This window comes from Scyliorhinus torazame, chromosome 4 (assembly GCF_047496885.1).
Source record: "Scyliorhinus torazame isolate Kashiwa2021f chromosome 4, sScyTor2.1, whole genome shotgun sequence".
Classification (NCBI taxonomy): Eukaryota; Metazoa; Chordata; class Chondrichthyes; order Carcharhiniformes; family Scyliorhinidae; genus Scyliorhinus; species Scyliorhinus torazame.
The window spans coordinates 370,821,696-370,838,991 of NC_092710.1; the positions used below are offsets into that span (position 1 = coordinate 370,821,696).

The following is a 17,296-nucleotide window of genomic DNA, read 5'->3' on the forward strand; positions in this document are numbered from 1 at the left end:
GGTAGAATATGATGTGGTGATGTTTGGGCTCCTTAGTTAAGGGTGGATGAACCGAGTTTTGTGGGAGTGCATTCCCTGTTTATCAGACAGATTACACACTCGAGGGACAGTGTGGGAAGGTGGAGTTCAGGTCGAAGATCAGCCATGATCTTCCTGAATGGTGGGGTGGATTGACGAGTCTCTGTTTTTATTTAATTTTGAGCAGACAAAACGGCCCAGCCCCAGGTGAGAACCAAGATGACCGAACAATGTGGGGAGAAACTGGTTATGAAAAGAACATTGTTTAGAATCATTGAGCTAAATAATCAATGGGACAGTGTATGGAAATGAGGAAGAAATGTTCACTGTTGATATGAATGTCGCTGAATAATTTTGAATCGAGAATAAATGCTGCAGTGTGTGTGTGGGAGTCATAATTACTAACTGCCAGTAGAGGGCAATATTTCTAAACAGGGTCACAGGGATTTGGAGATGGACATTGGTGGAATTGTCCAAAATGCCAATATTGACTCAGAGACGTAACCTGTCTGATGAGCAGACATTGCGTTCCCTCAAAGGTAAATATAACCGTCTTGAGGTAAGGAGATTAAAACTATGCTCAGTATTCCAGATTAAACCCAATGGAAAGTTAAACAGTTTTAGAATAGAGTGAAGCACATCTCACTGTTTCATGTTCAGAACGGTAACAGAACGTTCCAGAAAACCTTCATTCTCCTATCTTTTCAAAACCCATTCCCATTAGCCCGTCTATGGTAAAAATATCCATGATGAAATATGTGCTATCGAAGGATTGGTTGTCCTGTTCCAGATCCTTCATTATTTGAAACAGGTGTTCTTCCATTTGTTGTTCATCAACTTTCGTGTCAAAAGCCCTGCAACAGGATTAAGAACAGAGGAATTTAATTTTTACCCTCCTGACAAAACCTGTTTGGAAAGACGGTTGCCAGGACAACAGGGACAGGAGTTGACCATTCAGCCCATTGAGGCGTCTGCACCAGTCAGTTAGTCCACAGCTGGGGTAAGACCATCGAGAAGCTGGCCAAATGGGCAGACAAGTGGCAGATAGAGTTTAACACAGAGAAATGTGAGGTGATGCATTTTACAGAAAGGGTGGAGAGAGTCTATTCAGACTTATTGGCTCAGTTCTAAAGAGAGTGCAGTAGCAGAGGGACCTCGGGGTGCCCCCCCAGGATAGATTCTCTGCCATTCCGGCGGGAAAAACGCCAGTGTGAGAAACATTCTTCACAATGTAGTGTGCCAAAGTCCGGATGCCTGGCGCTGCCCACAGAGTTGAGGATGGAGAGCGCCCACAACCCTGGACCCTGGAGCACCACAGCAGTGGGTTGGGGGAGATTGGGACCATGGATCTTCCGTATTATGTGTTCTGGAGGGGGTCCTTCTGCTGGCCTGTTTCTGGGTGACCAATGTTGCTGGAAATCGATCTGCATTTTCAGGAGGTCCACCTTCTTTTGTCAACATGGCTCAGTGTTGTTGGACATCTTTTCAATATGACACCCGGGCAGGAGGGCGGACTACACACCATCCAGGCCTGACCCACTGCTGAAAACAGTGGAAAACACCCAGGGGAATAATTAATGATGGGTGGGAAGATTCGGAGTGTTTTCCGGCAAGCGGCCATGTTCCTGCCCACGTTCCTGCCCACGCTCCTGCCCACGCTCCTGCCCACGTTCCTGCCCACATTCCTGCCCACATTCCTGCCCATTTTCCTGCCCACATTCCTGCCCCAGATCCTGCCCACGTTCCTGCTCACGCTCCTGCCCACGTTCCTGCCCACGTTCCTGCCCACGCTCCTGCCCACGTTCCTGCCCACATTCCTACCCACGCTCCTGCGCACGCTCCTGCTCACGCTCCTGCCCACGTTCCTGCCCATGTTCCTGCCCACGCTCCTGCCCATGTTCCTGCCCATTTTCCTGCCCACGTTCCTGCCCACGTTCCTGCCCTCGTTCCTGCCCACATTCCAGCCCCTGTTTAGCACAGGGCTAAATCGCTGGCTTTGTACGCAGACGAAGGCAGGCCAGCAGCACAGTTCAATTCCCGTTACAACCTCCCCGAACAGGCGCCATAATGTGGCGACTAGGGGCTTTTCACAGTAACTTCATGAAGAATACTTGTGACAATAAGCGATTTTCATTTTATTTCATTTCATTTCCTGCCAATGTTCCTACCCACATTCCTGCCCACATTCCTGCCCACATTCCTGCCCTCGTTCCTGCCCACGGTCCTGCCCACATTCCTGCCCACATTCCTGCCCACATTCATAAGAACATAAGAACTAGGAGCAGGAGTAGGCCATGTGGCCCCTCGAGCCTCGGGCCATTCAATGAGATCATGGCTGATCTTTTGTGGACTCAGCTCCAATTTCCGGCCCAAACACCATAACCCTTAATCCTTTTATTCTTCAAAAAACTATCGACCTTTATCTTAAAAACATTTAATGAAGGAGCCTCTACTGCTTCACTGGGCAAGGAATTCCATAGATTCACAACCCTTTGGGTGAAGAAGTTCCTCCTAAACTCAGTCCTAAATCTACTTCCCCTTATTTTGAGGCTATGCCCCTAGTTCTGCTTTCACCCGCCAGTGGAAACAACCTGCCCGCATCTATCCTATCTATTCCCTTCATAATTTTATATATTTCTATAAGATCCCCCCTCATCCTTCTAAATTCCAACGAGTACAGTCCCAGTCTACTCAACCTCTCCTCGTAATGCAACCCCTTCAGCTCTGGGATTAAGCTTGTGCCCACATTCCTGTCCCAGTTCCTGCCCACGTTCCTGCCCACATTCCTGCCCCAGTTCCTGCTCATGTTCCTGCCCCATTTCCTGCCCACATTACTGCCCATGCATTCCCACACTCCTGCCCCAGTTCCTGCCCACGTACAAGCCCCAGATCCTGCCCACATTCCTGCCCCAGTTCCTGCCCACGTTCCTGCCCTCGTTCCTGCCAATGTTGCTGTCCCAGTTCCTGCCCATGTTCCTGCCCCAGTTCATACCCACATTCCTGCCCACGCTCCTGCCCCCATTCCTGCCCCAGTTCCTGCCCACGTTCCTGCCCCAGTTCCTGCCCAAGTTCCTGCCCCAGTTCCTGCCCATGTTCCTCTCCCAGTTCCTGCCCACAGCACTTAGTCTCAAAATGGGAGAATTGCTCCCCGGGCTGATGTTGCTACAAGATCTGACAGAAAGGAACATCAATCACAATATATCAGTCACTAAACCCACCTGCCATAGTACCAAACAGGAGGGGCTGTCACTATTTCAACTGTTGGATCTGTTGGTTGAGGCGGGTTGATGACTTGAGGAACTATCACAAGAAATACTCGGAATCTCTGCTGTATTTTGCCATTTTTCAAGTATCCAAAAACTCCCCAAGGTGCAGAGAGAGGAACAATAGTACCTGTGGACAGAGACACTGTTACAGCATTTAACTGGGTGATCAGCTGATAGATAGTCAGAGGTTACAGGTCAGGGGGCAGGGTCACTTTGGTGACATGTGGAAAATGTTGTGATGTCACTTTAAGGGAATATGCAAATGCCCAAGTTGCCAGGATGGAGAGCAGCATGTGACCAGCATGGTCCCACTTGCAGTGTGAGTGCCGACTGTTGTGTTCTGCTTCTTCATGTAGCATAAGCTGCTTCCTTGATGTCGGCTCTGACAAAGGAAGGTTCAGACTTGGAGATGGTTTAACACATTTATTGAACGGTTAACAATTCTCCTACTTGAGTTTGACTCTCCTGCTAATCTTGCTATAGGAACTCAGTCTAACTAACCAGTCTGCTCTCAGCCATGCGGTGAGTGTGATGCTTCCTGATCTGCCCCTGTCTCTCTGAGTGTCCTTTTATATGGGTACCTTGTGGTAGTGTCACCTCTGGGTGTCTTGACTGCTCATTGGACGTGTCCTATCTTATTGACCTATCGGTTGAATGTCTGTGTGTCATGATGTCTCTGGTGCTCCCTCTAGTGTTTATTTAGTTGCAGTGTGTTTACATTAACCCCTTGTGTATTTACAGTGATGCACATCACCACACCGACACCATATTGAAATGTCCGTCCCGCTCACTCATATCACTCTGTGCAGCCCCCTCCCTTCACCAGACTGTGCAGCACGTTAACACCACTCTGGGAAAGTCTCACAGCCTCGAGGGACAGTCTGTTCCTCAATCTACCCCCTGCTGCCCCCCTCCCGTGGCCTATCCCCCACAAACTCGTCACTGCCGCCCGAGCGCTACCGCCCCCACAATCCCCCTGCCAACACGAGCCCTTACACCCCCCCGACACCCGTTGCACAACCCTCCTTCCACATTGCCCCTCTCGTCTTTGTCAAGCCATCAGGACTCTCTGGACAGCACAGAGCTGTCCAGATAGACACTGGTGTGTGTCACTGCTGGAAGGGACAGACAGCACAGAGCTGTCCAGATAGACACTGGTGTGTGTCACTGCTGGAAGGGACAGACAGCACAGAGCTGTCCAGATAGACACTGGTGTGTGTCACTGCTGGAAGGGACAGACAGCACAGAGCTGTCCAGATCGACACTGGTGTGTGTCACTGCTGGAAGGGACAGACAGCACAGAGCTGTCCAGATAGACACTGGTGTGTGTCACTGCTGGAAGGGACAGACAGCACAGAGCTGTCCAGATAGACACTGGTGTGTGTCACTGCTGGAAGGGACAGACAGCACAGAGCTGTCCAGATAGACACTGGTGTGTGTCACTGCTGGAAGGGACAGACAGCACAGAGCTGTCCAGATCGACACTGGTGTGTGTCACTGCTGGAAGGGACAGACAGCACAGAGCTGTCCAGATAGACACTGGTGTGTGTCACTGCTGGAAGGGACAGACAGCACAGAGCTGTCCAGATAGACACTGGTGTGTGTCACTGCTGGAAGGGACAGACAGCACAGAGCTGTCCAGATCGACACTGGTGTGTGTCACTGCTGTAAGGGACAGACAGCACAGAGCTGTCCAGATAGACACTGGCGTGAGTCACTGCTGGAAGGGACAGACAGCACAGAGCTGTCCAGATAGACACTGGTGTGTGTCACTGCTGGAAGGGACAGACAGCACAGAGCTGTCCTGATAGACACTGGTGTGTGTCACTGCTGGAAGGGGGAGACAGCACAGAGCTGTCCAGATAGACACTGGTGTTTGTCACTGCTGGAAGGGACAGACAGCACAGAGCTGTCCAGATAGACACTGGTGTGTGTCACTGCTGGAAGGGACAGACAGCACAGAGCTGTCCAGATAGACACTGGTGTGTGTCACTGCTGGAAGGGACAGACAGCACAGAGCTGTCCTGATAGACACTGGTGTGTGTCACTGCTGGAAGGGGGAGACAGCACAGAGCTGTCCAGATAGACACTGGTGTTTGTCACTGCTGGAAGGGACAGACAGCACAGAGCTGTCCAGATCGACACTGGTGTGTGTCACTGCTGGAAGGGACAGACAGCACAGAGCTGTCCAGATAGACACTGGTGTGTGTCACTGCTGGAAGGGACAGACAGCACAGAGCTGTCCAGATAGACACTGGTGTGTGTCACTGCTGTAAGGGACAGACAGCACAGAGCTGTCCAGATAGACACTGGTGTGTGTCACTGCTGGAAGGGACAGACAGCACAGAGCTGTCCAGATAGACACTGGTGTGTGTCACTGCTGGAAGGGACAGACAGCACAGAGCTGTCCAGATAGACACTGGTGTGTGTCACTGCTGGAAGGGACAGACAGCACAGAGCTGTCCAGATCGACACTGGTGTGTGTCACTGCTGTAAGGGACAGACAGCACAGAGCTGTCCAGATAGACACTGGTGTGTGTCACTGCTGGAAGGGGGAGACAGCACAGAGCTGTCCAGATAGACACTGGCGTGAGTCACTGCTGGAAGGGACAGACAGCACAGAGCTGTCCAGATAGACACTGGTGTGTGTCACTGCTGGAAGGGGGAGACAGCACAGAGCTGTCCAGACAGACACTGGTGTGTGTCGCTGCTGGAAGGGACAGACAGCACAGAGCTGTCCAGATAGACACTGGTGTGTGTCGCTGCTGGAAGGGACAGACAGCACCGATCTGTCCAGATAGACACTGGTGTGTATCACTGCTGGAAGGGGGAGACAGCACAGAGCTGTCCAGATAGACACTGGTGTGTGTCACTGCTGGAAGGGACAGACAGCACAGAGCTGTCCTGATAGACACTGGTGTTTGTCACGGCTGGAAGGGACATACAGCACAGAGCTGTCCAGATAGACACTGGTGTGTGTCGCTGCTGGAAGGGACAGACAGCACAGAGCTGTCCAGATAGACACTGGTGTGTGTCGCTGCTGGAAGGGACAGACAGCACAGAGCTGTCCAGATAGACACTGGTGTGTGTCGCTGCTGGAAGGGACAGACAGCACAGAGCTGTCCAGATAGACACTGGTGTGTGTCGCTGCTGGAAGGGACAGACAGCACAGAGCTGTCCAGATAGACACTGGTGTGTGTCACTGCTGGAAGGGACAGACAGCACAGAGCTGTCCAGATAGACACTGGTGTGTGTCGCTGCTGGAAGGGACAGACAGCACCGATCTGTCCAGATAGACACTGGTGTGTATCACTGCTGGAAGGGGGAGACAGCACAGAGCTGTCCAGATAGACACTGGTGTGTGTCACTGCTGGAAGGGACAGACAGCACAGAGCTGTCCAGATAGACACTGGTGTGTATCACTGCTGGAAGGGACAAACAGCACAGAGCTGTCCAGATAGACACTGGTGTGTGTCACTGCTGGAAGGGACAGACAGCACCGAGCTGTCCAGATAGACACTGGTGTGTGTCACTGCTGGAGGGGGAGACAGCACAGAGCTGTCCAGATAGACACTGGTCTATGTCACTGCTGGAAGGGGGAGACAGCACAGAGCTGCCCAGATAGACACTGGTGTGTGTCACTGCTGGAAGGGACAGACAGCACAGAGCTGTCCAGATAGACACTGGTGTGTGTCACTGCTGGAAGGGGGAGACAGCACAGAGCTGTCCAGATAGACACTGGTGTGTGTCACTGCTGGAAGGGACAGACAGCACAGAGCTGTCCTGATAGACACTGGTATGTGTCACTGCTGGAAGGGACAGACAGCACAGAGCTGTCCAGATAGACACTGGTGTGTGTCACTGCTGGAAGGGACAGACAGCACAGAGCTGTCCTGATAGACACTGGTGTGTGTCACTGCTGGAAGTGGGAGACAGCACAGAGCTGTCCAGATAGACACTGGTGTGTGTCACTGCTGGAAGGGACAGACAGCACAGAGCTGTCCAGATAGACACTGGTGTGTGTCACTGCTGGAAGGGACAGACAGCACAGAGCTGTCCTGATAGACACTGGTGTGTGTCACTGCTGGAAGGGACATACAGCACAGAGCTGTCCAGATAGACACTGGTGTGTGTCACTGCTGGAAGGGACAGACAGCACAGAGCTGTCCAGATAGACACTGGTATGTGTCACTGCTGGAAGGGACATACAGCACAGAGCTGTCCAGATAGACACTGGTGTGTGTCACTGCTGGAAGGGACAGACAGCACAGAGCTGTCCAGATAGACACTGGTATGTGTCACTGCTGGAAGGGACAGACAGCACAGAGCTGTCCAGATAGACACTGGTGTGTGTCACTGCTGGAAGGGACAGACAGCACAGAGCTGTCCTGATAGACACTGGTGTGTGTCACTGCTGGAAGTGGGAGACAGCACAGAGCTGTCCAGATAGACACTGGTGTGTGTCACTGCTGGAAGGGACAGACAGCACAGAGCTGTCCAGATAGACACTGGTGTGTGTCACTGCTGGAAGGGACAGACAGCACAGAGCTGTCCTGATAGACACTGGTGTGTGTCACTGCTGGAAGGGACATACAGCACAGAGCTGTCCAGATAGACACTGGTGTGTGTCACTGCTGGAAGGGACAGACAGCACAGAGCTGTCCAGATAGACACTGGTGTGTGTCACTGCTGGAAGGGACATACAGCACAGAGCTGTCCAGATAGACACTGGTGTGTGTCACTGCTGGAAGGGACAGACAGCACAGAGCTGTCCAGATAGACACTGGTGTGTGTCACTGCTGGAAGGGACGGACAGCACAGAGCTGTCCAGATAGACACTGGTGTGTGTCACTGCTGGAAGGGACAGACAGCACAGAGCTGTCCAGATAGACACTGGTGTGTGTCACTGCTGGAAGGGACAGACAGCACAGAGCTGTCCAGATAGACACTGGTGTGTGTCGCTGCTGGAAGGGACAGACAGCACAGAGCTGTCCAGATAGACACTGGTGTGTGTCACTGCTGGAAGGGACGGACAGCACAGAGCTGTCCAGATAGACACTGGTGTGTGTCACTGCTGGAAGGGACAGACAGCACAGAGCTGTCCAGATAGACACTGGTGTGTGTCACTGCTGGAAGGGACAGACAGCACAGAGCTGTCCAGATAGACACTGGTGTGTGTCGCTGCTGGAAGGGACATACAGCACAGAGCTGTCCAGATAGACACTGGTGTGTGTCACTGCTGGAAGGGACATACAGCACAGAGCTGTCCAGATAGACACTGGTGTGTGTCACTGCTGGAAGGGACGGACAGCACAGAGCTGTCCAGATAGACACTGGTGTGTGTCACTGCTGGAAGGGACAGACAGCACAGAGCTGTCCAGATAGACACTGGTGTGTGTCACTGCTGGAAGGGACAGACAGCACAGAGCTGTCCTGATAGAAACTGGTGTGTGTCACTGCTGGAAGGGACATACAGCACAGAGCTGTCCAGATAGACACTGGTGTGTGTCACTGCTGGAAGGGACAGACAGCACAGAGCTGTCCAGATAGACACTGGTGTGTGTCACTGCTGGAAGGGACAGACAGCACAGAGCTGTCCAGATAGACACTGGTGTGTGTCACTGCTGGATGGGGGAGACAGCACAGAGCTGTCCAGATAGACACTGGTGTGTGTCACTGCTGGAAGGGCCAGACAGCACAGAGCTGTCCAGATAGACACTGGTGTGTGTCACTGCTGGAAGGGACAGACAGCACAGAGCTGTACTGATAGACACTGGTGTTTGTCACTGCTGGAAGGGACAGACAGCACAGAGCTGTCGAGATAGACACTGTCCCTTCCAGCAGTGACACACACCAGACAGCACAGAGCTGTCCAGATAGACACTGGTGTGTGTCACTACTGGAAGGGGGAGACAGCACAGAGCTGTCCAGATGGACACTGGTGTGTGTCGCTGCTGGAAGTGGGAGACAGCACAGAGCTGTCCAGATAGACACTGGTGTGTGTCACTGCTGGAAGGGACAGACAGCACAGAGCTGTCCAGATAGACACTGGTGTGTTTCACTGCTGGAAGGGACAGACAGCACAGAGCTGTCCTGATAGACACTGGTGTGTGTCACTGCTGGAAGGGACAGACAGCACAGAGCTGTCCAGATAGACACTGGTGTGTGTCACTGCTGGAAGGGAAAGACAGCACAGAGCTGTCCAGATAGACACTGGTGTGTGTCACTGCTGGAAGGGACAGACAGCACAGAGCTGTCCAGATAGACACTGGTGTGTGTCACTGCTGGAAGTGACAGACAGCACAGAGCTGTCCAGATAGACACAGGTGTGTGTCACTGCTGGAAGGGACATATAGCACAGAGCTGTCCAGATAGACACTGGTGTGTGTCACTGCTGGAAGGGACAGACAGCACAGAGCTGTCCAGATAGACACTGGTGTGTGTCACTGCTGGAAGGGACAGACAGCCAGAGCTGTCCAGATAGACACTGGTGTGTGTCACTGCTGGAAGTGGGAGACAGCGCAGAGCTGTCCAGATAGACACTGGTGTGTGTCACTGCTGGAAGGGACAGACAGCACAGAGCTGTCCAGATAGACACTGGTGTGTGTCACTGCTGGAAGGGACAGACAGCACAGAGCTGTCCAGATAGACACTGGTGTGTGTCACTGCTGGAAGGGACAGACAGCACAGAGCTGTCCAGATAGACACTGGTGTGTGTCACTGCTGGAAGGGACAGACAGCACAGAGCTGTCCAGATAGACACTGGTGTGTGTCACTGCTGGAAGGGACAGACAGCACAGAGCTGTCCAGATAGACACTGGTGTGTGTCACTGCTGGAAGGGACATACAGCACAGAGCTGTCCAGATAGACACTGGTGTGTGTCACTGCTGGAAGGGACATACAGCACAGAACTGTCCAGATAGACACTGGTGTGTGTCACTGCTGGAAGGGACAGACAGCACAGAGCTGTCCAGATAGACACTGGTGTGTGTCACTGCTGGAAGGGACAGACAGCACAGAGCTGTCCAGATCGGCACTGGTGTGTGTCACTTCTGGAAGGGGGAGACAGCACAGAGCTGTCCAGATAGACACTGGTGTGTGTCACTGCTGGAAGGGGGAGACAGCACAGAGCTGTCCAGATAGACACTGGTGTGTGTCACTGCTGGAAGGGACAGACAGCCAGAGCTGTCCAGATAGACACTGGTGTGTGTCACTGCTGGAAGTGGGAGACAGCACAGAGCTGTCCAGATAGACACTGGTGTGAGTCACTGCTGGAAGGGACAGACAGCACAGAGCTGTCCAGATAGACACTGGTGTGTGTCACTGCTGGAAGGGACAGACAGCACAGAGCTGTCCAGATAGACACTGGTGTGTGTCACTGCTGGAAGGGACATACAGCACAGAGCTGTCCAGATAGACACTGGTGTGTGTCACTGCTGGAAGGGACAGACAGCACAGAGCTGTCCAGATAGACACTGGTGTGTGTCACTGCTGGAAGGGACAGACAGCACGGAGCTGTCCAGATAGGCACTGGTGTGTGTCACTGCTGGAAGGGGGAGACAGCACAGAGCTGTCCAGATAGACACTGGTGTGTGTCACTGCTGGAAGTGGGAGACAGCACAGAGCTGTCCAGATAGACACTGGTGTGTGTCCCTGCTGGAAGGGACAGACAGCACAGAGCTGTCCAGATGGACACTGGTGTGTGTCACTGCTGGAAGGGACAGACAGCACAGAGCTGTCCAGATGGACACTGGTGTGTGTCACTGCTGGAAGTGGGAGACAGCACAGAGCTGTCCAGATAGACACTGGTGTGTGTCACTGCTGGAAGGGACATACAGCACAGAGCTGTCCAGAGAGACACTGGTGTGTGTCACTGCTGGAAGGGACAGACAGCACATAGCTGTCCAGATAGGCACTGGTGTGTGTCACTTCTGGAAGGGGGAGACAGCACAGAGCTGTCCAGATAGACACTGGTGTGTGTCACTGCTGGAAGGGGGAGACAGCACAGAGCTGTCCAGATAGACACTGGTGTGTGTCACTGCTGGAAGTGGGAGACAGCACAGAGCTGTCCAGATAGACACTGGTGTGTGTCACTGCTGGAAGGGACAGACAGCACAGAGCTGTCCAAATAGACACAGGTGTGTGTCACTGCTGGAAGGGACAGACAGCACAGAGCTGTCCAGATAGACACTGGTGTGTGTCACTGCTGGAAGGGACAGACAGCACAGAGCTGTCCAAATAGACACTGGTGTGTGTCACTGCTGGAAGGGACAGACAGCACAGAGCTGTCCAGATAGACACTGGTGTGTGTCACAGCTGGAAGGGACAGACAGCACAGAGCTGTCCAGATAGACACTGGTGTGTGTCACTGCTGGAAGTGGGAGACAGCACAGAGCTGTCCAGATAGACACTGGTGTGTGTCCCTGCTGGAAGGGACAGACAGCACAGAGCTGTCCAGATAGACACTGGTGTGTGTCACTGCTGGAAGGGACAGACAGCACAGAGCTGTCCAGATAGACACTGGTGTGTGTCACTGCTGGAAGGGACAGACAGCACAGAGCTGTCCAGATAGACACTGGTGTGTGTCACTGCTGGAAGGGACAGACAGCACAGAGCTGTCCAGATAGACACTGGTTGGTGTGTGTCACTGCTGGAAGTGGGAGACAGCACAGAGCTGTCCAGATAGACACTGGTGTGTGTCCCTGCTGGAGGGGGAGACAGCACAGAGCTGTCCAGATAGACACTGGTGTGTGTCACTGCTGGAAGGGGGAGACAGCACAGAGCTGTCCAGATAGACACTGGTGTGTGTCACTGCTGGAAGGGACAGACAGCACAGAGCTGTCCAGATAGACACTGGTGTGTGTCACTGCTGGAAGGGACATACAGCACAGAGCTGTCCAGATAGACACTGGTTTGTGTCACTGCTGGAAGGGACAGACAGCACAGAGCTGTCCAGATAGACACTGGTGTGTGTCACTGCTGGAAGGGACAGACAGCACAGAGCTGACCAGATAGACACTGGTGTGTGTCACTGCTGGAAGGGACAGACAGCACAGAGCTGTCCAGATAGACACTGGTGTGTGTCACTGCTGGAAGTGGGAGACAGCACAGAGCTGTCCAGATAGACACTGGTGTGTGTCCCTGCTGGAAGGGACAGACAGCACAGAGCTGTCCAGATGGACACTGGTGTGTGTCACTGCTGGAAGTGGGAGACAGCACAGAGCTGTCCAGATAGACACTGGTGTGTGTCACTGCTGGAAGGGACAGACAGCACAGAGCTGTCCAGATAGACACTGGTGTGTGTCGCTGCTGGAAGGGACAGGCAGCACAGAGCTGTCCAGATAGACACTGGTAAGTGTCACTGCTGGAAGGGACAGACAGCACAGAGCTGTCCAGATAGACACTGCTGTGTGTCACTTCTGGAAGGGGGAGACAGCACAGAGTTGTCCAGATAGATACTGGTCTGTGTCACTGCTGGAAGTGGGAGACAGCACAGAGCTGTCCAGATAGACACTGGTGTGTGTCACTGCTGGAAGGGACAGACAGCACAGAGCTGTCCAGATAGACACTGGTGTGTGTCACTGCTGGAAGGGACAGACAGCACAGAGCTGTCCAGATAGACACTGGTGTGTGTCACTGCTGGAAGGGACAGACAGCACAGAGCTGTCCAGATAGACACTGGTGTGTGTCACTTCTGGAAGGGGGAGACAGCACAGAGTTGTCCAGATAGATACTGGTGTGTGTCACTGCTGGAAGGGGGAGACAGCACAGAGCTGTCCAGATAGACACTGGTGTGTGTCACTGCTGGAAGGGACAGTCAGCACAGAGCTGTCCTGATAGACACTGGTGTGTGTCACTGCTGGAAGGGACAGACAGCACAGAGCTGTCCAGATAGACACTGGTGTGTGTCACTGCTGGAAGGGGGAGACAGCACAGAGCTGTCCAGAAAGACACTGGTGTGTGTCACTGCTGGAAGGGACAGTCAGCACAGAGCTGTCCTGATAGACACTGGTGTGTGTCACTGCTGGAAGGGACAGACAGCACAGAGCTGTCCAGATAGACACTGGTGTGAGTCACTGCTGGAAGGGACAAACAGCACAGAGCTGTCCAGATAGACACTGGTGTGTGTCACTGCTGGAAGGGACATATAGCACAGAGCTGTCCTGATAGACACTGGTGTGTGTCACTGCTGGAAGGGGGAGACAGCACAGAGCTGTCCAGATAGACACTGGTGTGTGTCACTGCTGGAAGGGAAAGAGAGCACAGAGCTGTCCAGATAGACACTGGTGTGTGTCACTGCTGGAAGGGACAGACAGCACAGAGCTGTCCAGATAGACACTGGTGTGTGTCACTGCTGGAAGGGTGAGACAGCACAGAGCTGTCCAGATAGACACTGGTGTGTGTCACTGCTGGAAGGGACAGACAGCACAGAGCTGTCCAGATAGACACTGGTGTGTGTCACTGCTGGAAGTGGGAGACAGCACAGAGCTGTCCAGATAGACACTGGTGTGTGTCACTGCTGGAAGGGACAGACAGCACAGAGCTGTCCAGATAGACAATGGTGTGTGTCGCTGCTGGAAGGGGGAGACAGCACAGAGCTGTCCTGATAGACACTGGTGTGTGTCACTGCTGGAAGGGACATACAGCACAGAGCTGTCCAGATAGACACTGGTGTGTGTCACTGCTGGAAGGGACAGACAGCACAGAGCTGTCCAGATAGACACTGGTGTGTGTCACTGCTGGAAGTGGGAAACAGCACAGAGCTGTCCAGATAGACACTGGTGTGTGTCACTCCTGGAAGGGACAGACAGCACAGAGCTGTCCTGATAGACACTGGTGTGTGTCACTGCTGGAAGGGACATACAGCACAGAGCTGTCCAGATAGACACTGGTTTGTGTCACTGCTGGAAGGGACAGACAGCACAGAGCTGTCCAGATAGACACTGGTGTGTGTCACTGCTGGAAGGGACAGACAGCACAGAGCTGACCAGATAGACACTGGTGTGTGTCACTGCTGGAAGGGACAGACAGCACAGAGCTGTCCAGATAGACACTGGTGTGTGTCACTGCTGGAAGTGGGAGACAGCACAGAGCTGTCCAGATAGACACTGGTGTGTGTCCCTGCTGGAAGGGACAGACAGCACAGAGCTGTCCAGATGGACACTGGTGTGTGTCACTGCTGGAAGTGGGAGACAGCACAGAGCTGTCCAGATAGACACTGGTGTGTGTCACTGCTGGAAGGGACAGACAGCACAGAGCTGTCCAGATAGACACTGGTGTGTGTCGCTGCTGGAAGGGACAGGCAGCACAGAGCTGTCCAGATAGACACTGGTAAGTGTCACTGCTGGAAGGGACAGACAGCACAGAGCTGTCCAGATAGACACTGCTGTGTGTCACTTCTGGAAGGGGGAGACAGCACAGAGTTGTCCAGATAGATACTGGTCTGTGTCACTGCTGGAAGTGGGAGACAGCACAGAGCTGTCCAGATAGACACTGGTGTGTGTCACTGCTGGAAGGGACAGACAGCACAGAGCTGTCCAGATAGACACTGGTGTGTGTCACTGCTGGAAGGGACAGACAGCACAGAGCTGTCCAGATAGACACTGGTGTGTGTCACTGCTGGAAGGGACAGACAGCACAGAGCTGTCCAGATAGACACTGGTGTGTGTCACTTCTGGAAGGGGGAGACAGCACAGAGTTGTCCAGATAGATACTGGTGTGTGTCACTGCTGGAAGGGGGAGACAGCACAGAGCTGTCCAGATAGACACTGGTGTGTGTCACTGCTGGAAGGGACAGTCAGCACAGAGCTGTCCTGATAGACACTGGTGTGTGTCACTGCTGGAAGGGACAGACAGCACAGAGCTGTCCAGATAGACACTGGTGTGTGTCACTGCTGGAAGGGGGAGACAGCACAGAGCTGTCCAGAAAGACACTGGTGTGTGTCACTGCTGGAAGGGACAGTCAGCACAGAGCTGTCCTGATAGACACTGGTGTGTGTCACTGCTGGAAGGGACAGACAGCACAGAGCTGTCCAGATAGACACTGGTGTGAGTCACTGCTGGAAGGGACAAACAGCACAGAGCTGTCCAGATAGACACTGGTGTGTGTCACTGCTGGAAGGGACATATAGCACAGAGCTGTCCTGATAGACACTGGTGTGTGTCACTGCTGGAAGGGGGAGACAGCACAGAGCTGTCCAGATAGACACTGGTGTGTGTCACTGCTGGAAGGGAAAGAGAGCACAGAGCTGTCCAGATAGACACTGGTGTGTGTCACTGCTGGAAGGGACAGACAGCACAGAGCTGTCCAGATAGACACTGGTGTGTGTCACTGCTGGAAGGGTGAGACAGCACAGAGCTGTCCAGATAGACACTGGTGTGTGTCACTGCTGGAAGGGACAGACAGCACAGAGCTGTCCAGATAGACACTGGTGTGTGTCACTGCTGGAAGTGGGAGACAGCACAGAGCTGTCCAGATAGACACTGGTGTGTGTCACTGCTGGAAGGGACAGACAGCACAGAGCTGTCCAGATAGACAATGGTGTGTGTCGCTGCTGGAAGGGGGAGACAGCACAGAGCTGTCCTGATAGACACTGGTGTGTGTCACTGCTGGAAGGGACATACAGCACAGAGCTGTCCAGATAGACACTGGTGTGTGTCACTGCTGGAAGGGACAGACAGCACAGAGCTGTCCAGATAGACACTGGTGTGTGTCACTGCTGGAAGTGGGAAACAGCACAGAGCTGTCCAGATAGACACTGGTGTGTGTCACTCCTGGAAGGGACAGACAGCACAGAGCTGTCCTGATAGACACTGGTGTGTGTCACTGCTGGAAGGGACATACAGCACAGAGCTGTCCAGATAGACACTGGTGTGTGTCGCTGCTGGAATGGACAGACAGCATAGAGCTGTCCTGATAGACACTGGTGTGTGTCACTGCTGGAAGGGACATACAGCACAGAGCTGTCCAGATAGACACTGGGGTGTGTCACTGCTGGAAGGGACAGACAGCACAGAGCTGTCCAGATAGACACTGGTGTGTGACACTGCTGGAAGGGGGAGACAGCACAGAGCTGTCCAGATAGACACTGGTGTGTGTCACTGCTGGAAGGGACATACAGCACAGAGCTGTCCAGATAGACACTGGTGTGTGTCACTGCTGGAAGGGACAGACAGCACAGAGCTGTCCAGATAGACACTGGTGTGTGTCACTGCTGGAAGGGACAGACAGCACAGAGCTGTCCAGATAGACACTGGTGTGTGTCACTGCTGGAAGGGACAGACAGCACAGAGCTGTCCAGATAGACACTGGTGTGTGTCACTGCTGGAAGGGACAGACAGCACAGAGCTGCCCAGATAGACACCGGTGTGTGTCACTGCTGGAAGGGACATACAGCACAGAGCTGTCCAGATAGACACTGGTGTGTGTCGCTGCTGGAGGGGGAGAAGGAGACTCCTGTACTCGCAGCCCTGGCACAATACTGAACGGGAAACGGTGGCACAGGCGTGTCCATGTGTCCAGCAGCACGGTGCTGCCCATGAAGACGAGCTGGGCATGGAGACGGAGGGCAGGAAGTGTGGTGAACGATGCATCAGAAGCGGCGCAGCACTGTGGCAGTGTTGCATTCACCTCAAATATCGGGTGAACCGAGAGCCCCCTGTTCACGCCAGCCTTCATCACCATTAACCCGCCATTGGGAGACTTGCAACGGAATTTTACACCAGCGGCTATTCGACGGTCTGGCTCCCACCAGATTCACCGCATCCAGCCGGCACTAAGAGAATTGGGAGAATGGGGTCCCTGGTTTAACAGAGCTGTGAGTGAGGTCGGTCTCATTGCTCTATTGGACTGATCCATTTAATTGCACGGACCCTCTCTTCACTTTCCCCATTCGTTAAACATTTCTCTGTTGAATTTTAGCCTTGCATTTGTTTCCAGTTCATTCCCGTGACTTCCGGCCTCCCCAGAGTTGGATTTGGAGCGGGTTTTCCAAAGATGTTACATTCGCGC

General features: G+C 53.3%; 1 protein-coding gene across 1 annotated transcript in view; it reads right to left on the reverse strand.

Annotated features, from left to right (window-relative positions):
• Positions 1-365: 365 nt before the first annotated feature.
• The window catches only part of LOC140411238 (uncharacterized), a 90,212-nt gene continuing 73,281 nt past the window's right edge, over positions 366-17,296 (reverse strand). Inside the window, exons 3-4 of the mRNA XM_072500352.1 lie at positions 3,237-3,411; positions 366-872 (exon numbers count right to left, since the gene is read on the reverse strand). Of these exons, the coding sequence (XP_072356453.1) occupies positions 707-872; positions 3,237-3,411 (341 nt within the window). The 3' untranslated portion in view covers positions 366-706. The remainder of the gene's footprint in view (positions 873-3,236; positions 3,412-17,296) is intronic.